General features: G+C 41.7%; 1 protein-coding gene across 1 annotated transcript in view; it reads right to left on the bottom strand.

Moving 5' to 3' along the window:
• PHEX (phosphate regulating endopeptidase X-linked) overlaps nt 1-20,914 on the bottom strand; it is a 223,791-nt gene that overhangs the window by 101,993 nt on the left and 100,884 nt on the right. The window contains exon 12 of the mRNA XM_002831452.4: nt 19,896-19,997. Coding sequence (XP_002831498.2) covers nt 19,896-19,997 — 102 coding nt within the window. The remainder of the gene's footprint in view (nt 1-19,895; nt 19,998-20,914) is intronic.

Raw genomic sequence — 20,914 nt, 5'->3', positions numbered from 1 at the left:
ACTCTGTGTTCCCTGCCCTGCCACCTGCACCAACTGTCTGAAATTGCAAGTCCTGCCATTCGCGTTTACTATATTTTCTGAAACAGCTATGTGAAGATTCAAGTAGCGCCATGAATAACAGCGTGAATTCTGGCTATAAATTATGAATTATGTCTACCATGTTTTCCAAAATGTATGCTACATCTTCCTTAAAATTTGGTCTTGGTCACATGGTGATTAAGATTAACCACTTAGGGCCAGGTACGGTGGCTCACACCTGCAATCAGCATTTTGGGAGGCCAAGGTGGGGGCTTGAGCCCAGGAGTTCAAGACCAGCCTGGGCAACATAGGGAGACACCATCTTTACAAAAAAATAAATTAGTTTGGCATTGTGGTGCATGCCTATAGTCCCAATTACTCAGGAAGCTGAGGCAGGACTATCTCTTGAGCCCAGGAGATCGAGGCTGCAGTGAGCTATGATGGTGCCACCGCACTCCAGCCTAGGTGACAGAACAAGACCCTGTCTCACAAAAAAAAAAAAAAAAGTTGATCATTTACTTCACCATGACATCCGTTAAATATTCAACCTTTTACTGAATGATCACTAAAAGGCAAATAAGCCCTGCATACTGGGAAACATCTTCTAAAATTTTTATTGCACTATAACATACAAAGTGCACAAATACTAAGTATACCAATCAAATATTTTTATATTTAATTTAATATTAAATTAAATATCTGTGTTAGTAGGCCTGAGACAAGATTTAAAACATTTATAGCATCCCGAAGACTCCCCTGGGTACCTCCCCAGCGAGTAACCCTTCTACCTTCAAAAGAACCACTAGCCTGATCTCTGTCTCCATAAATTACTTTTTCCTATTCTTGAACTTCAAAAAAAGTGTGTACTCTTTTGTATTTGGCTTCTTTCACTCAACAACACATCTGTGAAATTTATCCATGTTGTTGTGTTTAGAAGGAGTGAAGACACACAGTTTAATAAACTGGATTTCTTTCCTTCAGGAGTTCATAGTGGCTCATATGTAGAGAATGTGATGTAAGAGAAAAAACAACAGAAGAAGGTAGAGGATCAGATGGAATGGATGGGAAGGGAAGGGCCTTGTGGAAAGGACATTTTCAAAGAGGAGGAGATCTCAGAGCTAAACAGAAACAGAAACAATAGACATAATTTTTTAAATAACAGAAGTAATGCTCTTCATTAAACCCCTACTATAAACCAGGTACTGTGCTAAGTACTTTACTTCATCATCAGATCCAAATCCTACCCTAACTGTACAAGGTAGGTACAGATCATCCCCATTTCACAACTCATAAGCTAAGACTCAGAAAATGAGCGCAACTCACCCCAAGTCTACACAGGCAATGAGGGCCAAAACCAACTCCTCACCCAGATTAATTTAGCCTTAATCTGACTTCAAATTTCATGTTTTCCCAACATATATTGTCTTCTGAGTGATTAAAAATAATATTCTATTATATAATTATTATTCATTTTTTATAAATCAAACTGAATAACATGTAACGCACAGACCACATCTGCATTAGTAACCATATTCAACATGCCAAGACAAATAATATTCTCAGATGCAAGGATGAAAAGACACACACAGATAGAATTTTAAGTATGCTTTTAAGAGGTTCTCCCTCCCTCTCTAAAAATAATACCACTGAGCTTTCTGTTCTGGACATCGGTGGGACTAAACTTTGACTGAGAGCCCCTGGAAGACAAGACTTGGCCAAGAGAGAAGATCAAAACGGAAAAGGAAAGGCAAGAAAGTACAAGAATGATAAAGAAGCAGAAAGCAGAGAGGATAGGCTTTCCTGTCGGGAAATGTCAGAACATTTATTTTGCAGACCAGTTAAGGCACTAAGGTAAATTAGATTTTACCAGCAGAGAGAAGGTGGTATTCCAGAAAATGGCACCTCAGGGAGAGAAGGGTCAATCTCATGGAGGAAATTCCCAGCCAAAACCATGCTGAGGAATGGAGTCTGCCATAAGCATCCCTGGCCCAAGGATTCCTGGCCCACATCCTCCCATTTCAGAAAAGGAGTAACACCTCTCCCTTAGGAATCTTAGCACTGTCCCAAAGATAGATGAGAGTCTGTTTCAGTTTTGAACCAATTAAACTGAAAACTTTCCTGAAGCTTAGGCCTAACTGACTTTGGGGTTTGAAATGCAGGAAATTTACCATGAGCAGCAGACCAGGAATCTTGCACCTTACTCCTGAAGCCCACAAGATGAAACCCTTCTGAGCTTTGAGTCCTTGGTTCCAAATTTGGGTCCCCCCAAAACTCTGACAACTTGGTTCTGTATTATCTACTTATTAGAATATATTATCAGCAACATTTAACTCTCTGCTACCATTAATAGCCATATCTGGGGCATGACCTATCTCAACACAAACTGTACATGTCCAGGAACCTCTCTGCTCTCTACCTCTCAGATAGCCAAAATACCAGCCTCTGTCGCCCTAGACAAAACTCCAGAGATGAGTTGTAAAATGCAGGTCAAGGAAAAGTGGCCTGAAGCCACCCTCTGCCTCCACAGTTCAGACCTGGTTCTTTACTCTGAGATGCCCATGGGCCACATTTTAGAATAAACCCTAGCTCTGTTTGGATCCATCTCTGAAGAGGCAGTCTAGGGAGAGAAATCAGAAAGGCCACCTATATTCAAGGCAAAGTAATGAGCCACAACCAAGGGACAATTGGGGCTGTTTGTAAACAGAGCCTAAATGTCATCATCAATTATTCATCAGGTCAACAAAGCCATTGAGTAACCTCTTTCAAAACCATTTAATTCTTAAGATTCAGCCCAACAAAACAGGGAAGAAGCAAGATATTGCTCAAAAACTTGAGACAGGGAAAGCTCTAGACCAAGTTGGCAAGTCACAGCCTATAAGACAAATTCAGGATACTGCCTGGTGTTGTAAATAAAGTTTTATTGGCACGCAGCCACACCCATTTGTTTGCCTGTTGCCTATTGCTGCTCTGTACTACAGGTATATTTGGGTTGCTGCAACAGAGACCACATGACCTGCAAAGCCCAATATATTTACTCTCAGACCTTCATATGTGAAAAGTTTGCTGCCCCCTGCTCTATATTCTCAAAGTATGGTCCATAGTCCATTGTCCAGCAGCATCGGCCTCCATTGGGAGCTTGTTAGAAATGCAGACTCTCAGGCTCCACTCCAAACTTATTAAGAATCTGCATTTTTAACCAAGTTCCCAGGAGATTTGCATGTACATTCAAGTTGCAAAAGCATTGCTCCAGTAGGGCTCTGCTTCTCAAACTTGGCTGCTCATTTGAATCATCTAAGAGTTTTTATTTTTTTTAATATTAATGACCTGGATCTGAAGTGACATCAGGCTGGAAACTTCGTAAGAGCTTCCAACTCCTACTCAAAAGGTCACATGGCATCCCACTATGCTCTCATTCTCATTAGGTGCTGATAAATGATGCTCAAATAAGTAACCAGTGATCAGGGGGGCTTGGGGAAGAAGAGAGAAAAGAGATTTTCTCCTTTTCTGTTCTGTCATTTTTTCTCATTTCAAAAGTGGTATCTCTCTCTCTCTCTCTCTCTCTCTGATGAGCTTATTTTTTCATGAATCATTTTTAATGGAGATCAGAAATTACTTCGAATTAATTGGACCTCATTAGAACATGATGTATTACGGATCTATACAAATCACTTTGCCAAAACTTAACCTTCATTTTCTTTTTTGAGACGGAGTCTCACTCTTGTTGCCCAGGCTGGAGTGCAATGGCATGATCTTGGCTCACTGCAACCTCCGCTTCCCAGGTTCAAGCGATTCGCCTGCCTCAGCCTACCGAGTAGCTGGAATTACAGGCAGGCACCACCACGCCTGGCTAATTTTTTTTATTTTTAGTAGACACAGGGTTTTGCCATGTTGGCCAGGCTGGTCTCGAACTCCTGACCTCAAGTGATCCACCCACCTCAGCCTCCCAAAGTGCTGGGATTACAGGATTACAGGCATGAGCCACAGGCCCAGCCTTAACCTTCATTTTCAAGAGCCTGGAAGAACAAGCTGAATTGTTCCATAAACTTATAAACTAGCTTTATAGCTTAACATCAGAGTTGAGTAAAGGTTCTGGTCTGTGGCCCTAAAGGGCACAATCTCACTGTTGTCCTCGGCTTCACTCTGCCCTGGAACAGGTCTATTCCACTCAGTTCTAATCCTTACAAACCTCTGTGAGGAAGCTCTCATGAGCCTTCACTAAGACTGCCAAAGACAGAACACCAGAATATACCAGGGTGGCAGACCTGTCCCCTTCACCTTAGCTAAACAAAGACACAGAGTGGAGCATCAGCTTTCCAACGCTGAGTCTTTGGTTATGGTGTATAGGACCCCATAAGTCAGTGGAGGGCGTGTCTATATTGGAAAGTATACGTATTTACTAATGAACTCAAATATAAAACTGGAAAATGATTTGCCTACTAGGATGGGTTGGGTCCCTCGTGGCCTAGTCCAGTTCTGGGCCCTAAAACCTAGTAGGAATTTCTTACACCTGTACACAAAGGTCACACGTCCCAAGGCTGAATCCTTTCCCCATCACAGTTCAACAATGATTAGGCTTACTCAAATATTTCTGTGGGTCGATGTATACACTGATCTTGAGCTAAACAGAAAAAAATAATTCAGTCAATAATGAAAAATAGCCTAATCAACCAAACAGAAAAATAGAAAAAAAATATGCTAAGTAAGCAAAGCACAGAAAGAAAAATACTGTATAATCTCACTTATATGTGGAATCTTAAAAAGTTGTTCTTACAGAAACAGAGAGTAGAAAGGTAGTTACCAAAGGCTGGAGGGAGGGGGAGAGATAGGGAAAGGGGAGATTTTGATCAAAGGGCACAAAATTTCAATTAGACTGGAAGAATAAGTTTTAGTAACCAATTGTACTGCATGGTGGCCACAGTTAATAATAATTTATTATATATTTCAAAATTGCTAAAATAATAGATTTTTAATGTTATTACCAAAAAAATAAGTTTGTGAAGTGATAGATATGTTAAGTAGTTTGATTGAATCTTTCTATAATGTATACATACATCAAAACATCACATTGTACCCCAAAAATATATATACAATTATTATTTGTAAATTATATTCTGGGACTTCTGAGAACAGACATTAAGAGGACCGGCAGCTTCTGCTTTCTCCTCTTGGCACTCTTAGCTACCCTGTAGGAGTACCACAGCACCCTGTTGAGAAAGTCACATGAGGAACACTGAGGTGCCAGACACATGTGTGAAGAAGCCACCTTGGACGTCCAGCCACAGCCACCATCTGACTGCAACTGCCTAAGGGACTCCAGGTGAAACCAGCAGAAGAGCCACCCAGCTGAGCTCAGCCAAACCACAGAATCATAGGAAAGAATAAAATACTTGTTTAAAGCCAGCAAGTTTTGGGGTAATTTGTTATGCAGCAATAGATAACCAAAACACAGACAACAACGGTAACTGAGTCATTCTACCTAGATGGAAAAAAAAAAAACTACTCTGTTCCTTGGGCCTTTCACTGATCCAGAGAACCAAAACAAAACAAAACAAACAAACAAACAAAAAAAAACAAACAAAAAAAAAACGAGTGCAAAACTCCAAAATCTTTTTTTAAAAAGGAATTTTGTTCATTTGAAACACCACAAATGATGGCATTTACAATGAAAATTAAATTTATTTTGTAAAGTTGTCAGCACCTCTGTCAGAATACTTGGTCATGTTATTTCTTCCTAACACTGTTTCCTCTGACTTTTCCAACCCCAAATCTTTCCCTCTTTTCCCAGTATATTTCACTCTTTCTTCTCTTGGTATCAGGCTGTTTCTCCAGTTTGTATATGAGATTCTGTCAGAAATGGATTTGCTGTCATGCCCTCTGCTTGCCTTTACCCAGCTATGCTAGGGTTTCAAAAATGACAACTCAGAACACTGGGTTAAATGCAATTTCTCTCTCTTCACCCATTTTCCACTATCTGCCTGTCCGGCCCTGGGGTTATTAATGGAACTGACATTCCTGTACAACTGACTGAGCAGGACCAGCAGCCAGATAACAAGGGTGCAGCTGACAGCAGCAGACGCAACCCTAGAGATAGCACCGAAGCAGACACATTGTGGCTATTAGTTTCATCTTGGGCCAAAGAGAATGAGCAATACAAAATATACACAGAAAACCTGAACATTCCTAATGGACTCTTTCCCCCATGAAATTAAAAGTCAATACATCAAAACTGATTATTTTTATTAAACCAAACTAAACATATTTTTAAGTGAATTCCTCACATAATTTGGATTTGGATTTGGATAAGAAAAAAACAAAAACAAAAAAAAACAAGAGACGCATTAAATCACCACCACCCACCCCATGAATAAAAGTAATAAATATCCTCCATAATTCTTAAGAGGCATCTCTCTGCTTTGGGTCTCTAGAATTTTATCCTGAGGCTATTGTGGCATTTCCCAGCTGCTTTCAAAGTCCCACAGACAATTAGTCTCTTACATACCCTTAAAAACCAAACACTTTTACAGTACATGTTTAAACTATTACTACTCGTTGATATTGTTAGAATTTTTAAGTATTTACTATTCCAAGTATCGTCTTTTATTTTTTTAATTTATTTATTTATTTTATTTTATTTATTTAGTTTTTGGGGACAGAGTCTCACTCTGTTGCCCAGGCTGGAGTGCAGTGGCACAATCTTGGCTCACTGCAACCTCCGCCTCCTGGGTTCAAGCGATTCTCCTGCCTCAGCCTCCCAAACAGCTGGGATTACAGGTGCGTGCCACCACGTCCAGCTAATTTTTGTATTTTTAGTAGAGATGGGATTTCGCCACGTTGGCCAGGCTGTTCTCAAACTTCTGGCCTCAAGCAATCCGCCTGCCTCAGCCTCCCAAAGTGCTGAGATTACAGATGTGAGCCACCACACCCAGACTCATCTTTTAATATAGTCCCACTGTTCCACAAATTTGAAATTAGTTATATTCCTCAACACTAGCATTATTTGTTTTTAAAATGTATGACATGGTTATATACATATTTGTATTCTTGATGATCAACACTGAAAATGCAACATTGCAGAGGTTTTCAAAAACCATGGAGTATATATTACGTGTGTTTCTATTGATATAAGCTACTGCCCCTTACAAAAGATAATTTACATCAGTCTCTAACAGATATTTCTGCAAATTTGCTCATTAATAAAATGCTGTATTTCAAGTTGGTAAGGTGCTACACTTTCCCCATCAGAAAAAAATCAATATACTGCTCATTGGTGGGAGAACTAATTTAGGCACTGATTTACAAATTGTTCAAAACAGCTTATGATTAAATAGAAGTTAAACATTAAAGAGGATATCTTGTGCCAGGAGGCAAAGATGCTTTCAAAAACAACTAGGGTCATGTTAAAATTCACTAAAGGAAGAGCCCCACATTGGCCAAGATAGGACAATCTGAGCTTCAGTGAATGATGATCATAATAAATTTAAACACATCAAATACATAAGATTCCCTGAGTTGGTGATACTAAAAAGAAAACTATTTTGGCACCTCTGGAGGTGCTTAGGGCACGAACTTGTGAAAATTAATCAAGAGAAAGATAGCCATTTATGCTGTCTTTCCTGTATAAACGATATGTCAGAGTATTCAAGTGGTTGATGAGGGAAAATCCTTTTTTATAAAAAGAGCCTAGCTAATAAATGCAAAAAGAATGATAGAATTTGAAAATCAAACACTGTAACACCTAATGGAATCATGAATCAATGAAATATTATCAATGGCCACTGAAACAATTAAGTCAGTGGTTTCAACCCTGACTGCACATTTGTACCTCCTGGGTAACCTTTTTTTTTTTTTTTTTTTTTTTTGAGACAGAGTCTTGCTCTATCACCCAGGCTGGAGTGCAGTGGCATGATCTTGGCTCACTGCAACCTCCACCTCCTGGATTCGAGCAATTCTCCTGTCTTAGCCTCCCAAGTAGCTGGGATTACAGGTGCATGCCACCACACCTGGCTAATTTTTGTACTTTTAGTAGAGATGGGGTTTCACCATGTCGGCCAGGCTGGTCTGGTCTCAAACTCCTGACCTGAAGTGATCTACCCACCTCGGCCTCCCAAAGTGATGGGTTTACAGGCGTAAGCCTCTGTGCCCGGCCCCTCCTGAGTAACTTTAGAAAATGCCTGTGTCCCACTCCCAGAGAGTCTGATCTTCATATGGGGTGTGGCCTGAGCCTCAGGATTTTTAAAAAGCTTCCCAGGTGATCCTAATGTACAGCCAAGAAACAGGACGGCTGCACGAGGAATGGTAAGAAAGTTCAAATGAAAGGATCAGGCTGACAACACCTGAACACACGGATTGCCCTTCACTTTGGAAGGGGGACAACGTGGCATTGTGAGCCTCTTGATAGATGCAACAGGAAGCTCACAGCACTGCCTATGAAGTCTTCGTACCCAAAGAAAATTGAACCTGAATCTAATCAAACCTCTAGATAGAACCAATTACAGAAAATGTAAGAGACAGAACAACATGTTAAAAGACAACATTAAGAAATAACTAGCAAAACAAGATTGTTGAAAATTCTACCGGACAAATGACTCAATTTATTTCATAAATAAATTTCATGGATGGAGAGGGGGTACCCTTAAAATTTAAAAAGCTTTAAAAGATGTACCTATTAACTGCAATATGCAGACCTCGTCTGGATACTGATTCAAATCAACCTTTTTTTTTTTTCAAAAAAAAAAAAAAGCAAACAATTTTGAGATAATTATAGAAAACTACACACAGACAGGATACTAATAAGGAATTAATGTTAATATTGTCAAGTATGTTAATGGTATTATAGTTAGGTTTTTTAAGTTCCTTATCTGTTGGAGATACATAATGAAATATTTATAGTAAAATGGTGTCAGAGATGGAATCATAGTAAAATGATTTCATAGATGGAATTAGCTTTAAAATTCTCAAGCATAAAAACAAGTAGGGGAGTAGATGAAATCAGCGTGATAAAATATTACTAACTGTTGAGTCTGGGTGATAAGTATACGGAGATTAGTTATGTACATTTTTGTGTACATTTTTAAATTTCCATAAAAATATTTTTAAATATTAGAGGCAAAGTGTAATAAAATTCTATTTTGTACCTCTGCCCCAAAGAAAACAATGTAATTGGCATCACTTTTTCATTCCCAATTTTAAGAGACTATAATGGAGCATGTTATTTAGTGAGGGAGGCAGTAAGAGGAAACTTGGAAAGAAAAATGAACATGTCATCTTACTAATACTCAGCACTTACTCTGTGCTAGCCACTGCACATATATTAATTGTTCCACTCAGTAAAAATAGGGACAAAAGTATTTGTCCCCATTTCGTGAGTGAGGAAACTGAGTCCCCCCAAACTGTCCATCTTGCCTGAGGTCCCATAGCTAGTGTTTGGTAAAGCCATGGTTCTTACTAAGGTCTGCCCAGTGGTCAAAGAACGGAGTGTCAGATCCACATTAGGTTCTGAAAATACAAAAATAAAGTAGTCAGACATACTTCTTTCCCTACAGGGCTTGCTTCAATTCAGTAATATATAGCTGGGGGATAGTTTTTCAGCTATGAATAAACACTACGATGCTACTGCAAAAAGTTCAGAGAAGACAGGAAAGATCTCACTATCAGAAATGCTACAAGGGTTTATTTTGCTATTCTTCTTCCAAGACTATCAATGGGGACGCCGATTAAAAAGAATGAGAAGATACACGCTACAAAGTGGATGAGTCTCAAAAACATAAGGCTAAGTGAAAGAAGCCAGTCACAAAAATCGCACTGGTGCATGATCTCATTCACAGGAAATATCCAAAATACATGAATCCATAGAAACAAAAAGCAGATTGGTAGTTGTCAGGGGCTGGGGGAGTGGGAAATGGAGTGACGGCTTAATGGGTACAAAGTGTCCTTTGGGAGTGACAAAAATGTTTCGGAACTGGATAGAGGTGGTGATCACACAACACTGTGAATGTTCTAAGTGCCACTGAATTGCTCACTTTATTATTTTTCTTTTATTGATGCATAATATTTGTACATATTTATGGGTACATGTGAGTAGTTTTTACCTGCATAGAATGTGTAATGATCAAGTCAAGGTATTTGGAGTGCCCATCACTTTGAATATTCATTATTTCTATGTGTTGGTAACATTTCAAGTCCTTTCTTCTAGCCGCTTTGGAATATACAATATACTGTTGCTAACTGTAGTCCTATAATCTGCTATTGAGCATTAGAGCTTATTTCTTCTATCTAATTGAGAATTGTTCACTTTAAAATGGTTAGTTTTACATTAGGTGAATTTTACCTCAATTAAAAAAATGTTTAAGGATGAGAAGCTAAGGGAGGGGAATAACTACAACAGAAATGGTATAAATTTGAGAGCTGGTAGAAAGAAGCAACAGGATTTGTGCTTACAAGTTGGCTAAGAGGAAAGACTGAGATTTCTGATTTGGTTGTCTGAACAGCTGGCTGTTTTCACAGAATGATATAATCTGCACTTAGGTAACATGGAACTTCAGAAAAATGAGAACCCAGTGAAGCTTTGTTTATTTCCTCAGGTTTCCACATTTTAAACAGAACAATACATTGGTAAATTAAAGAATGCCCTAAATACAGTATAACTGGATGATATCAAGGCATTGCTAAATATCTCATGGTCTCCTTGCAGGCGAAATGGAGAATTTAAATCATAGTTCCATGGAGTTTATCCAAAGTAGAACAACTAGACCAAAAATCTATTAGTTAGTGAATTGACTGGCACCTAACAAAAGACACCACTTAGAAGTTTCTCCCTGAATATTTTTGTTCAATAGATAAATCTGGAAGGGCATCGCCAAAGGATGAACAAATTGGCTGATTCCAATTCCTTTTGAGCATGTCCATTCATAATAACCCCAAAATAATAAAACTAAAAAACAAACTTATCAAGTCATGAATGATATAGAAATAGAAACAGTAGTTGATATACTGAAGGAAAGAGTTGACCTTTTTAAAGGTTGTCTGAGATGCCATTCTAAGGAATTAGTCCTACATTTAGGGAAAAGGCATTATGCAAAAGATGTTTATCATAGTAATAACTATAACAGCACAACCTAAATATGCAACTATAGACAAATGTTTAAGTAGTATCTCCTGTGCCACCACTAGAAGAATATGTAATAGTAGTGAATATTCTTTTGTGTGTGTGTGTGAGATAGAATCTCACTCGGTCGCCCAGGCTGGAGTGCAGCAGCATAATCTCGGCTCACTGCAACCTCCGCCTTCCGGGTTCAAGCGATTCTCCTGCTTCAGCCTCCCAAGTAGCTGGGATTACAGGCACCTGCTACCACACCCGGCTAATTTTTTGTATTTTTAGTAGAGACAGGGTTTCACCATGTTGGCCAGGCTGGTCTCAAACTCCTGACCTCTAGCGATCCACCCGCCTCGGCCTCCCAAAGTGCTGGGATTACAAGTGTGGGCCACTGTGCCCAGCCAATAGTGAATATTCTTGCATAAAGAATATGCAATAATACAAGAAATGCTTATAATAAATGTTAAGAGAAAAAAGAACTCAAATTTTTATAAACATCATTGTTCAAGAATGCCTTTCAAAGACTATGTATGGGAAAAAAGTCAAAGTGATACATCAAAATGTTAGCAGCAGTTATGTTTGGATGATGGAACTAGAACTTTTTTTTGTCTTTCTACTGTTGTGCTTTATTTTCCAGATTTTTAAAATGAGTATAGATTTTTAAAACAATAATAAACATGTAGGAGGTCCAGAAATATATTTTTTGAAAGCCAGAGCCATGAACCAAAACAACTAAATGGATTTTAATAAGAATAAATGTGAAGTTCTGGGATGAGGGTTTTGTTTGTTTGTTCGTTTTTTAATGCCAAGTTTAGGACTGGAGCAACAGGGCTTAACAACAGTTCCTGTGAAGGGGGAAAAAAAAGACCTAGAAATTAACTGACTAGAAATTCGTTATGAGCCAACAGTGAATGGCTGAGGGGAAAAGATAGCCATAATATAAACTTTGGATTTCTTAATATAATTTGTATGCAAGACAAAGGCAGTAATAATATTCCCATTGTGCTGTGTGAGTTACACTATACCTAGAATATTGTGCACAGCCTTGAACTTAAGCTTCTAAAAAAGATATTGAAAACTGGAGAGCAGCCAGCAGGATGAGGCATCAGAACCACACCTTAGAGCAGTGGTTCTCATACTTGGGCTGCATCAGAATCACCAGAAGGACTTATTAAAGTACAGATGCCTAGGACCTCTCCCAGAGTTGCTGATTCTATACATGTGGGATAGAGCCAAGAATCTGCATTTTTAGCTAGTCCTGAGTGATGGCGATACTTCTGGGCTGGGGACCACACTTTGAGACCCACTGGCATTGCGGATAAAAGCACAGACCTCTAGGGAGGGAATCCCAGCTCTTCTACCTACTAGCTGTGTGACCTTGGGTAAGTTTGCTCACACTCTCTGTGCTTCAGTTTCCTCATCTGTATTTAAAAAAAAAAAAAAAAAAAAGTACCTACTTCATACAGATATTATGGCATTGAGATAGCTAATATTTGTGAAGCATTTAGAACATCCAGTCTGACTGTAATGTTGGTTAATTTAATGTGAGAAACACTAAAGGTGTTTTATCTGAAATAGAAAAAACAGCCAGGCGCGGTGGCTCATGCCTGTAATCCCAGCACTTTGGGAGGCTGAGGCAGGCAGATCACTTGAGGTCAGGAACTCAAGACCAGCCTGGCCAACATAGCAAAACCCCATCTCTACTAAAAATACAAAAATTAGCCGGGCATGGTGGCACATGCCTGTGGTCCCAGCTACTCGGGAGGATGAGACAGGAGAATCGCTTGAACCCGGGAGGCAGGGGTTGCAGAGAGCCAAGATTGCACCACTGCACTCTAGTCTGGGCCACAAGAGCAAGACTCTGTCTCGAAAAAAATAAATAAATAAATAAATAAAATAAAGAAAAAAGAAAAACATTTAAACATCTTCAAATGTTGGAAGGGCTTTTATGTGGAAGACTTAACCTGAGTAGTTCCTGGGGACAGATGTGGAGTCAAGGAGCAGAAATGACCAAGAAAGAGCCTTTGGATCTCTCTCAAGAAGGGCTCTTTAGCAGAGACAGCAACAGTAGAGTAGGTGGCCTGGCTGGGTTCTGGGTGTCCTAGTACTCACTCAGGGGACCCACCTGCGAGAAATGGTGAAAAGGGGACTCCAGTAAGAGGTAAGACAATCACTTAATGAACATTATACCCCTCTATTAACACAGGCTTGGCATAAGGAAATTTTCACTTGTAATCACCTAGAGCTCTCAAAGCACAGGCCCCAGACCAGCAGCATCAGAATTGCCTGAGAACTTGTCAGAAATGCAAATATCCAGGCTCCACCTCAGCCCTACTGAATCAGAAATTCTAGGGGTGGGGCTGGCAACTGGTCTTTTAACAAGCCCTTCAGATGGCACTGATGCATGCTCAAGTGTGAGAATGAATGACCTAAAGCATCCCCCTAAATGACATTTACATGAGGCTCTAAAGCATGGAAAATCACTCCGGTAAGATATCACATGTACTATGCCTTTAATAAATATATGTTGGCTGGGTGTAGCAGTGGCTCACACTGTAATCCCAGCATTTTAGGAGGCTGTAGCTGGTGGATCGGTTGAGGCCAAGAGTTTGAGACCAGCCTGGGTAACATAGTGAGATCCCATCTCTACAAAAAAAAAAAAAAAAATTAAGAAAACCACTTAGCTGGATGTGGGGGCACACACCTATAGTTCCAGGTACTCAGGAGGCTAAGGTGGGTGGGGGCACACACCTATAGTTCCAGATACTCAGGAGGCGAAGGTGGGTGGATCGTTTGAGCCCAGGAGTTTAAGGCTGCAGTGAGCTATGATTATAACACTGCATGCACTCCAGCCTGGGCAACAGAGCGAGATTTTAACTCGAAAAAATAAATAAATATATGCATCCAACTCCCACTTATACCAGATATTTACTTCTGTGTTTAAAATATATATCACAATGACAATACTGAATTTGTTCAAAACCACAAAATCCAAAATCCAGAGAAAAGAAATGCATCCCCTCCAACACCCTCTCAGCAGGGACTGCTCACAAACATCCCTCCTCTCACCGTCTGGTCCAGCCAAAGCCTCCCCTCCCAGAGGCACAGCAGTTTGGACCAAACGGCTGACAACTTGGGGAGCCTTTCTCATGCTCCAGGCATTCTTCTAAGTACTTTAGGCATAGTGACTCTTTTAATCCTCATAACAAATCTTCTGAGACAGGGACCAATCTCCCCAGTTTATGGATGTGAAAACTGAGGGTGGAAGAAGTTAAGTAATTTTCAAAGAGTCATACAGTCAATAAGGTGTAGAAGTTGGCTTGGAAACTAGGCAGTCTCCCACCTGTCTATACTCCTGACCTCTATACCATACTTCCTGTTGAGGCCAGTGAGAGGAAAGAGATACAAGTATGAAGGCCGCCATCTTGGTCTGCATGTATGTGAGAGAGACTGAGAGACATGGAGCCAAAGAGAAGGGACAAGCTCAGGAAGGTGGCACATGGGAGGGAGCCACAGCCCGCAGTTTCCATGCTGGTCTACCAGTCACTGTCCCTGGTGAGCCCTGGAGTGGATGCCAGACGCAGGGTGACTGCATTCTTGAGCGGTTATGCAAATGTGCTAGAATCTGTAACTGGAAAGGGCAGGAGACAGTTTGATGAAAGCCCTTCTGTTTCTTTTCTCCCACAAAACAATTTAAAATGCACAGTGAGGTGAAGCAGGAGTGAAGGTACCAAGGGGAAGTGACAGCCAGATGCAGAGTTGGGATTAGTAAGGAAGGAAGAGGAAGACTTGCCACAAGGCTGCAAGACAGGGTGTGGGAACACCACAGAGGAAGAGAGAACGGGGCAGAGTAGGTACTTCCCAAGTAAGGCATCCTCACATGTCATGTTTGAGCTCCGCCAAAGCCTCCTCCCCTAGACTCCCAGGACCCCTTTCGTCTTCATCACATTACCTAACACTTCTCCTGGTCTGCCCTGCATCCATGGCCTCCTGTGCTCTCCTAGGAGCCTGAAGGCCCCTGCAGAAAAGGGACTGTGGCTGCTCATCTCTGAGTCCAAATCCTGGCTCAGCACCTAGTATGCTGTTGGTGTGCTAGAAATGTTTGTAGCATTGAGTCTGCTGAAGCAGTGCTAGCAACCAGACTTGGTGAAATTTGCTGTTGCCTTACAGGCAAAGAAGCATTGGGAAAGCACCCCAGGGGCTGTGTCCTAGTTGGGAAACCCCCAGAAACAGACTCTAAGACTAGGATTCAAGTGCAAGCAATTCATTTGGGCAGCAAAAGAAACACTGGTGGGAGAAAGAGGAACTATGTAGAGAAAGAAAGGCAGTCAGCAACGAGTATCTTAGCTAGTATAATAGCTCTAGCCCACTGGAAAAGCTCCCAGAGCCCGTGTGGAACATGCACTAGAGGGATGAGGGAGCGGGGGCCACACACAGCAACTCCCATCAACTGTTGGGTGAGGACTTCTGAGAAAGGTGTGGTCATTCCCCGTCCTTTGGGCCCTCTTTATGAGTAGCAAAGCAGGCTGTAGCAGGGAGAGAATGCTCTTGGCCAAAATGCAGGAGGTTGCAGTTGGAAGTCAGGCAGGTGTGCTGTGAAGTGGTAAGGACAAGGCAGGGGTTCCCAACTTTTTCATGCAGTAGAATCACCAGATAAAACACAAGGCACTGAGCCCTACTTCCAGAGCTCAGCAGGTGGGGATGTGAAAATTTGCATCTCTAATGAGTTCCCAGGGACCACTGCTGCTACTGGTCTAGAACCACACCTTGAGAACCACCAGGCTCGGGATATAAGCAGAGCCCTGACTGCATACCTGGGAGAAATCCAGTACCTAGGCCTGGTAGAGCTTAGAGACAAAGCCAAAGAAGTGAGCTACACCTGTTTCGCCCTCTGCAAGAAAACTCTCACCACCTCACTCAAAGCCTGTGTGTGGGAGTCACATGCCAATAAACTTAGGACCATTCAGCCGACTTCTCTGCACCTGCTGTGGCCAAGGTTAAGGCCACTCCCTCAGAGCATCATTAGGATGCTACCTCCCTGTGAGTCCCATCCTGCTATTTTTCTTTGGATGTGACCTGACAAACTTAGGTCCCAGGGGCAAAGAGCACAAACAAACAAACAATTCCAAAGGGATCCAGCTTTTGGCTATATAGTCAAATCCAGCTGGAGATAAGCCAAGCTCAGGAAGTTGCTCCTCCTGATCTGACTCTCTCCTGCCAGGTTTCAGTCAGAATCCTGATGTAGCAACCTTGAGATCCTCCTTTTCTACTCTGGCAAGGGCAAATCCTCCAGAAGACACGCCTAAAATCATTATTTTATCACCTGACACTCATTCAACAGCTGTGGTCACCAGAAAAATAACAGATGCCCTGTCCTTTGCTGCTTATTTACAATAAGAACACATGCTTGCAGGGAACAGAGAATCCTAAACAAAAAGCGGTGCTTATTTCACAATACTAAATTTTCACTTGAAACCTACACCATCAGTTTCACAATACAAAAACCACTCGTGACCTCTTAAGAGATGAGTAGGAAAAGGCAGGGAGGCAGAGATAACAAATTTACCCTTCACGGGAGCAGAGGCATCCTCATTTTTCTTTTACAGTGAACACCCCTAGCAAAGAGTACGACAAAGCCACATCCACACACTTCCATTTTGAGACGAGGTCGTTGCTACAAAAGCCAAGGTATTAGGCCTCAGAACACTGCAGCTTTCTGTACCTGCCCGGTTCAGGAGGTCGGTCACTATGGAATGCTGAGGTTAACACTTCTTAGGAGGCTCTGTAATTAGCTGCGGTCCAGAGCTTCATGGTGAGGGAAAGAAAAGCTTCTCCCTTTCACAAATCAGAACATTTTTCCAGCTTTCCCAATGGGTTGCCAAGTGACTCAGCACTGGCCCAGTGTGGGCACTATTATTGATGAGAAATCTTCCGCCTGGGTGATACACTGCATACAACACATGCCCAAAGAACAGTGCCAAGTCATACCAGGAAGAGCAGGCGAGTTATTCACCTCCACTTCAAATGCAGGCAAATCCTTTCTTAATGCAGGGGCTACTCAGTATCACAAAGACAAAGCCCTAAGATAGTGGGAGATTTCCATCTAAGATTCAAGGAATTATTAGGCAGAGTCTCTCCTTTCTTGTTGACTATTAAAAGGCAATCAAATCGAGGACAGCAGAGAAAAAGGGCAAGAAAAAAAAATTTTTTTTTTTTTTCAAAAACAAACCCGGAGTAGAAAGCTGCATAAAAGCGCTCAACGCCGCTAGTGTTCTTTGTGAGTACCACGAGCTCCACCCAGAGGTCATTTTGAGAACTGCATGTTCATTTAATTTTGAGGAAAAAGAAAAAAAAAATTACATCTTCTGGGGTCCAGGAAAGGACCCACTTCAAAGAACTGCTGAAATTGCTTCGACAACATCCATCTTTCTTGCATTTCGTTAAAGAAACTTCTCTGAACTCTGAAATGCAAGATACAGTCGGGGAACTTTGTGAGATCCAATTTGCCTTTGATATTTGTACCTGTGGTGGAACTAGCAGAGTTCCTGGCAGGTTGAACTCAGCTCAAAGAAAGCAGAGTGTTCAAAGAGTGCTTTTAGAAGAAACACTGACAGCTCTCATTGAAATAAAATAGAAGACTGGAGAGCAACTCGGGAGGCAAACAGGAACATGTCTAATATTAGAAGAACTGAGAATAGTCCTGCTTCAAGAAGGACCCATGGGCCACTTGCCGAGAAGGGCCAACTGTGAGGCACCCACTCCCTTACGCAACTCAGAAGAGCTCCCTGAGGCAACTGCAATCCATACTGCTCAAAGAACTGACTGCACTTCCCAGAACATTCCCCTGGCATCCAGCTATTCATAACACATTACCCCCAACACGTATACATACACACACACTCCACCCCACCCTCCACCCTGGTGGTCCTGTACTAATTCATGCAAGCACCTCTTCGGTCCACGTGGGGTCAGGCGAGGATAAAGAGTCCTTAATACACTAAGCGCTCAACTGCCCAGGGCAAGACACATCCTGTTCCACATACCACAAGCTAGCTCAGTAAATAAATGAAGCCTTCATAAAACAACAATATGTTGGTGTTGAAAGTTGTCTACCATCTGGAGAGTTTCCCATCACAGCCCATGTGCTCTTGCCTTCATCAGCCTGTGCCTTATGTGACTGAGGACAGCTTTGACAGATTTTTGAAGGGGAAACAAAAAATCAAACCTACTCTTTGTCTTCCTCCAACGCTGCCTTGCCACCCACCATCCCAGTTCTTCCTTCATTATAAACACTGAACAAACAGCCTTTTCACATCTATTGACAAAAGTATCTATGGCAATGTTTATCCATCTCCAGTGCCATGAGTTTAAAGCACTAGAAAATATCCTTGCTAAAACTCTACGTGTTCTCATTTCAACAAGGTTAAGCGTTCCCAGAATGCTGAGGCAAAAATATTTGTGCTCAGTATGACTCAGTATGACTCCAAGCAGTGTTTCCCCAGACCTGCCTAGTGATAACAATCACCCGGAGACGGGCTAAAGTGACAGCTGTTCAGCCTGCATCCATGATCCATTAACCCAGGCCTTGCTGGGAAGGGGCCCAGAAGGCCAGAGCGTCCAGGCAACCCAGGTGATTGTTATACTCAGGAAGCTTTCAAAAATACCTCTAGATACAAGAAATGCTCCTCATTTCAGAATCTCTCAGCTGCAGAGAAGCATCCATCAAGAGTCTAGCAGGTGTGCTCTACCCACTTGAATTCCAGCTCTATCAGAATCTCTGGAATTCAAAATGGGTCCCATTTATTCATTCGTTTATTCAGAGATGGAGTCTCACTCTGTCACCCAGGCTGGAGTGCAGTGGCACGATCTCAACTCACTGCAACCTCCGCCTCCCGGGCTCAAGCGATTCTCCTGCCTCAGCCTCCCGAGTAGCTGGGACTACAGATGCCCGCCACCACACCTGACTAATTTTTTGTATTTTTAGCAGAGATGGGGTTTTGCCATGTGGGCCAGGCTGATCTCAAACTCCTGACCTCAAGTGATCCACCTGCCTCAGCCTCCCAAAGTCCTGGTATTACAGGCATGAGCCACTGCGCCCAGCCCATTTTCTACTATTAAACAGCATGGGTGTCAATACTTTTCTCCTTTGTTCCCTTATCGTGTCGCATAGTATCAGAAAATTTTACAAGGCCCAGCAAGTGTCCACTTCTAATAGGAAATACTTTCGTAGTCCTAAGCAATGGTAGAACACTGGTCTGCAGTTTATAAGTATACTATTCGGGTCATTTGTGCCAAATGATGGGTCGAGAAGGAGATATGCTTGGTTACAGGAAAGGATTTGCCCCAGGACATTTGCATGCATCATGCACAGAGCAGAAGGACATGTGGCCAATATGGGTTTTCTTCTTCTTGGTGTCTTAGGGGCTCTTGTTCCAGCTGCTCCCTGTGACTCCCCACTGCTCTGCATTCTGCCATATCCAGTGATGGTTTATGACACAATTCACCAGGCAGTAAGCCAAGTGCCTCTTACAGACGGCAATTAGGAGAAAGGAAAGGCCGAATTGCAAGGTATTTGAAAATGCAGTTCGAAAAATTCAGATATTATTTTCTCTTACCTCCTGGTGAAACAAAAATCTATGTATTCATCCAAAAGCAGACAGCTAACTCTGGGGTCATTCAGAGTCAACAGTTCAGTCAATATAAAAACCAACTACACAGTCAATGTCAAGCATGAAAATCCATTAAACCAGAAGTCTTATTTTTTTTCATCAAAAGGAATCCTTACCTTTTCTTTGGCTTTCCTTTTCGTTCCTGCATCCATCCACTCATTTTCTTTCTCCAGCATGTCAATAAAGGCCCAGCGAATGCCCTCAATCAATTCCTCCATCTACAAGAAAATACCCAAAGAGGGAACGTCAAAGCCAAGAAGCTTCAGACGAGGTTTTCTGGAACAAAATTGGCTTGCATGAGAAATGACTCTTTATTCAACATGGTAAGTAAGGGGTTCTTTCAGCTTGACTCCATGCTCTGGCAACACTTCTTTTTCCAGGAAGATTCCCTTTTTTCCACCACTAAAAGATAACTAACCAGGCCCAGCATGGTGGCTCATGGCTGTAATCCCAACACTTTGGGAGGCCGAGGCAGGTGGATCACTTGAGCCCAGGAGTTCGAGACCAGCGTGGACAACATGGTGAAACCCCATCTCTACCAAAAATATAAAAATTAGCTGGGCATGGTGGCTCATGCCTGTAATCCCAGGATTTTGGGAGGCTGAGATGAGCAGATCCCTTGAGCCCAGGAGTTCAAGACCAACATAGGCAACATGGCAAAACCCCATCTCTACAAAAAATATAAAAATTAGCTGGGTGTAGTGGGGAATGAGCCCAAGAGGTGTAGGTTGCAGTGAGCCATGACCACACCACTGTACTCCAGCCTGGGCAACAAAGCAAGACCCTGTCTCCAAAAAATAAAAAACATTAAAAAAAAAAAAACAAAACCATTTCTTTCCATGAGAATAATGTGGTGGTCCAGCTATAAAATGAATTATACGGGTATACAGGGATAGGAATTCACCATAGGTTATGACAAACCAATAACTTACCTGTCTGTAGCTACTAAACTAGTTCATCCTCATCAAAGTACCAACTAATTTTAATCATTTAATAAAGGACTGAGAGAGACAGGCAAAGGCATGGGCTGTGCATTTCAGATAGGTATTGCGGAAGAAAGTGAACAGTTGAAAGAGATAACTGTTAACACAGAGAAATGGGCAGGGACAGTTAGCACCCCAAAGGACACTTCACC

This window comes from Pongo abelii, chromosome X (genome assembly GCF_028885655.2).
Source record: "Pongo abelii isolate AG06213 chromosome X, NHGRI_mPonAbe1-v2.0_pri, whole genome shotgun sequence".
NCBI classification, from domain to species: Eukaryota; Metazoa; Chordata; class Mammalia; order Primates; family Hominidae; genus Pongo; species Pongo abelii.
Note: the sequence above shows the minus strand (reverse complement) of the source record. Positions and strands in the feature narration are given on the sequence as shown.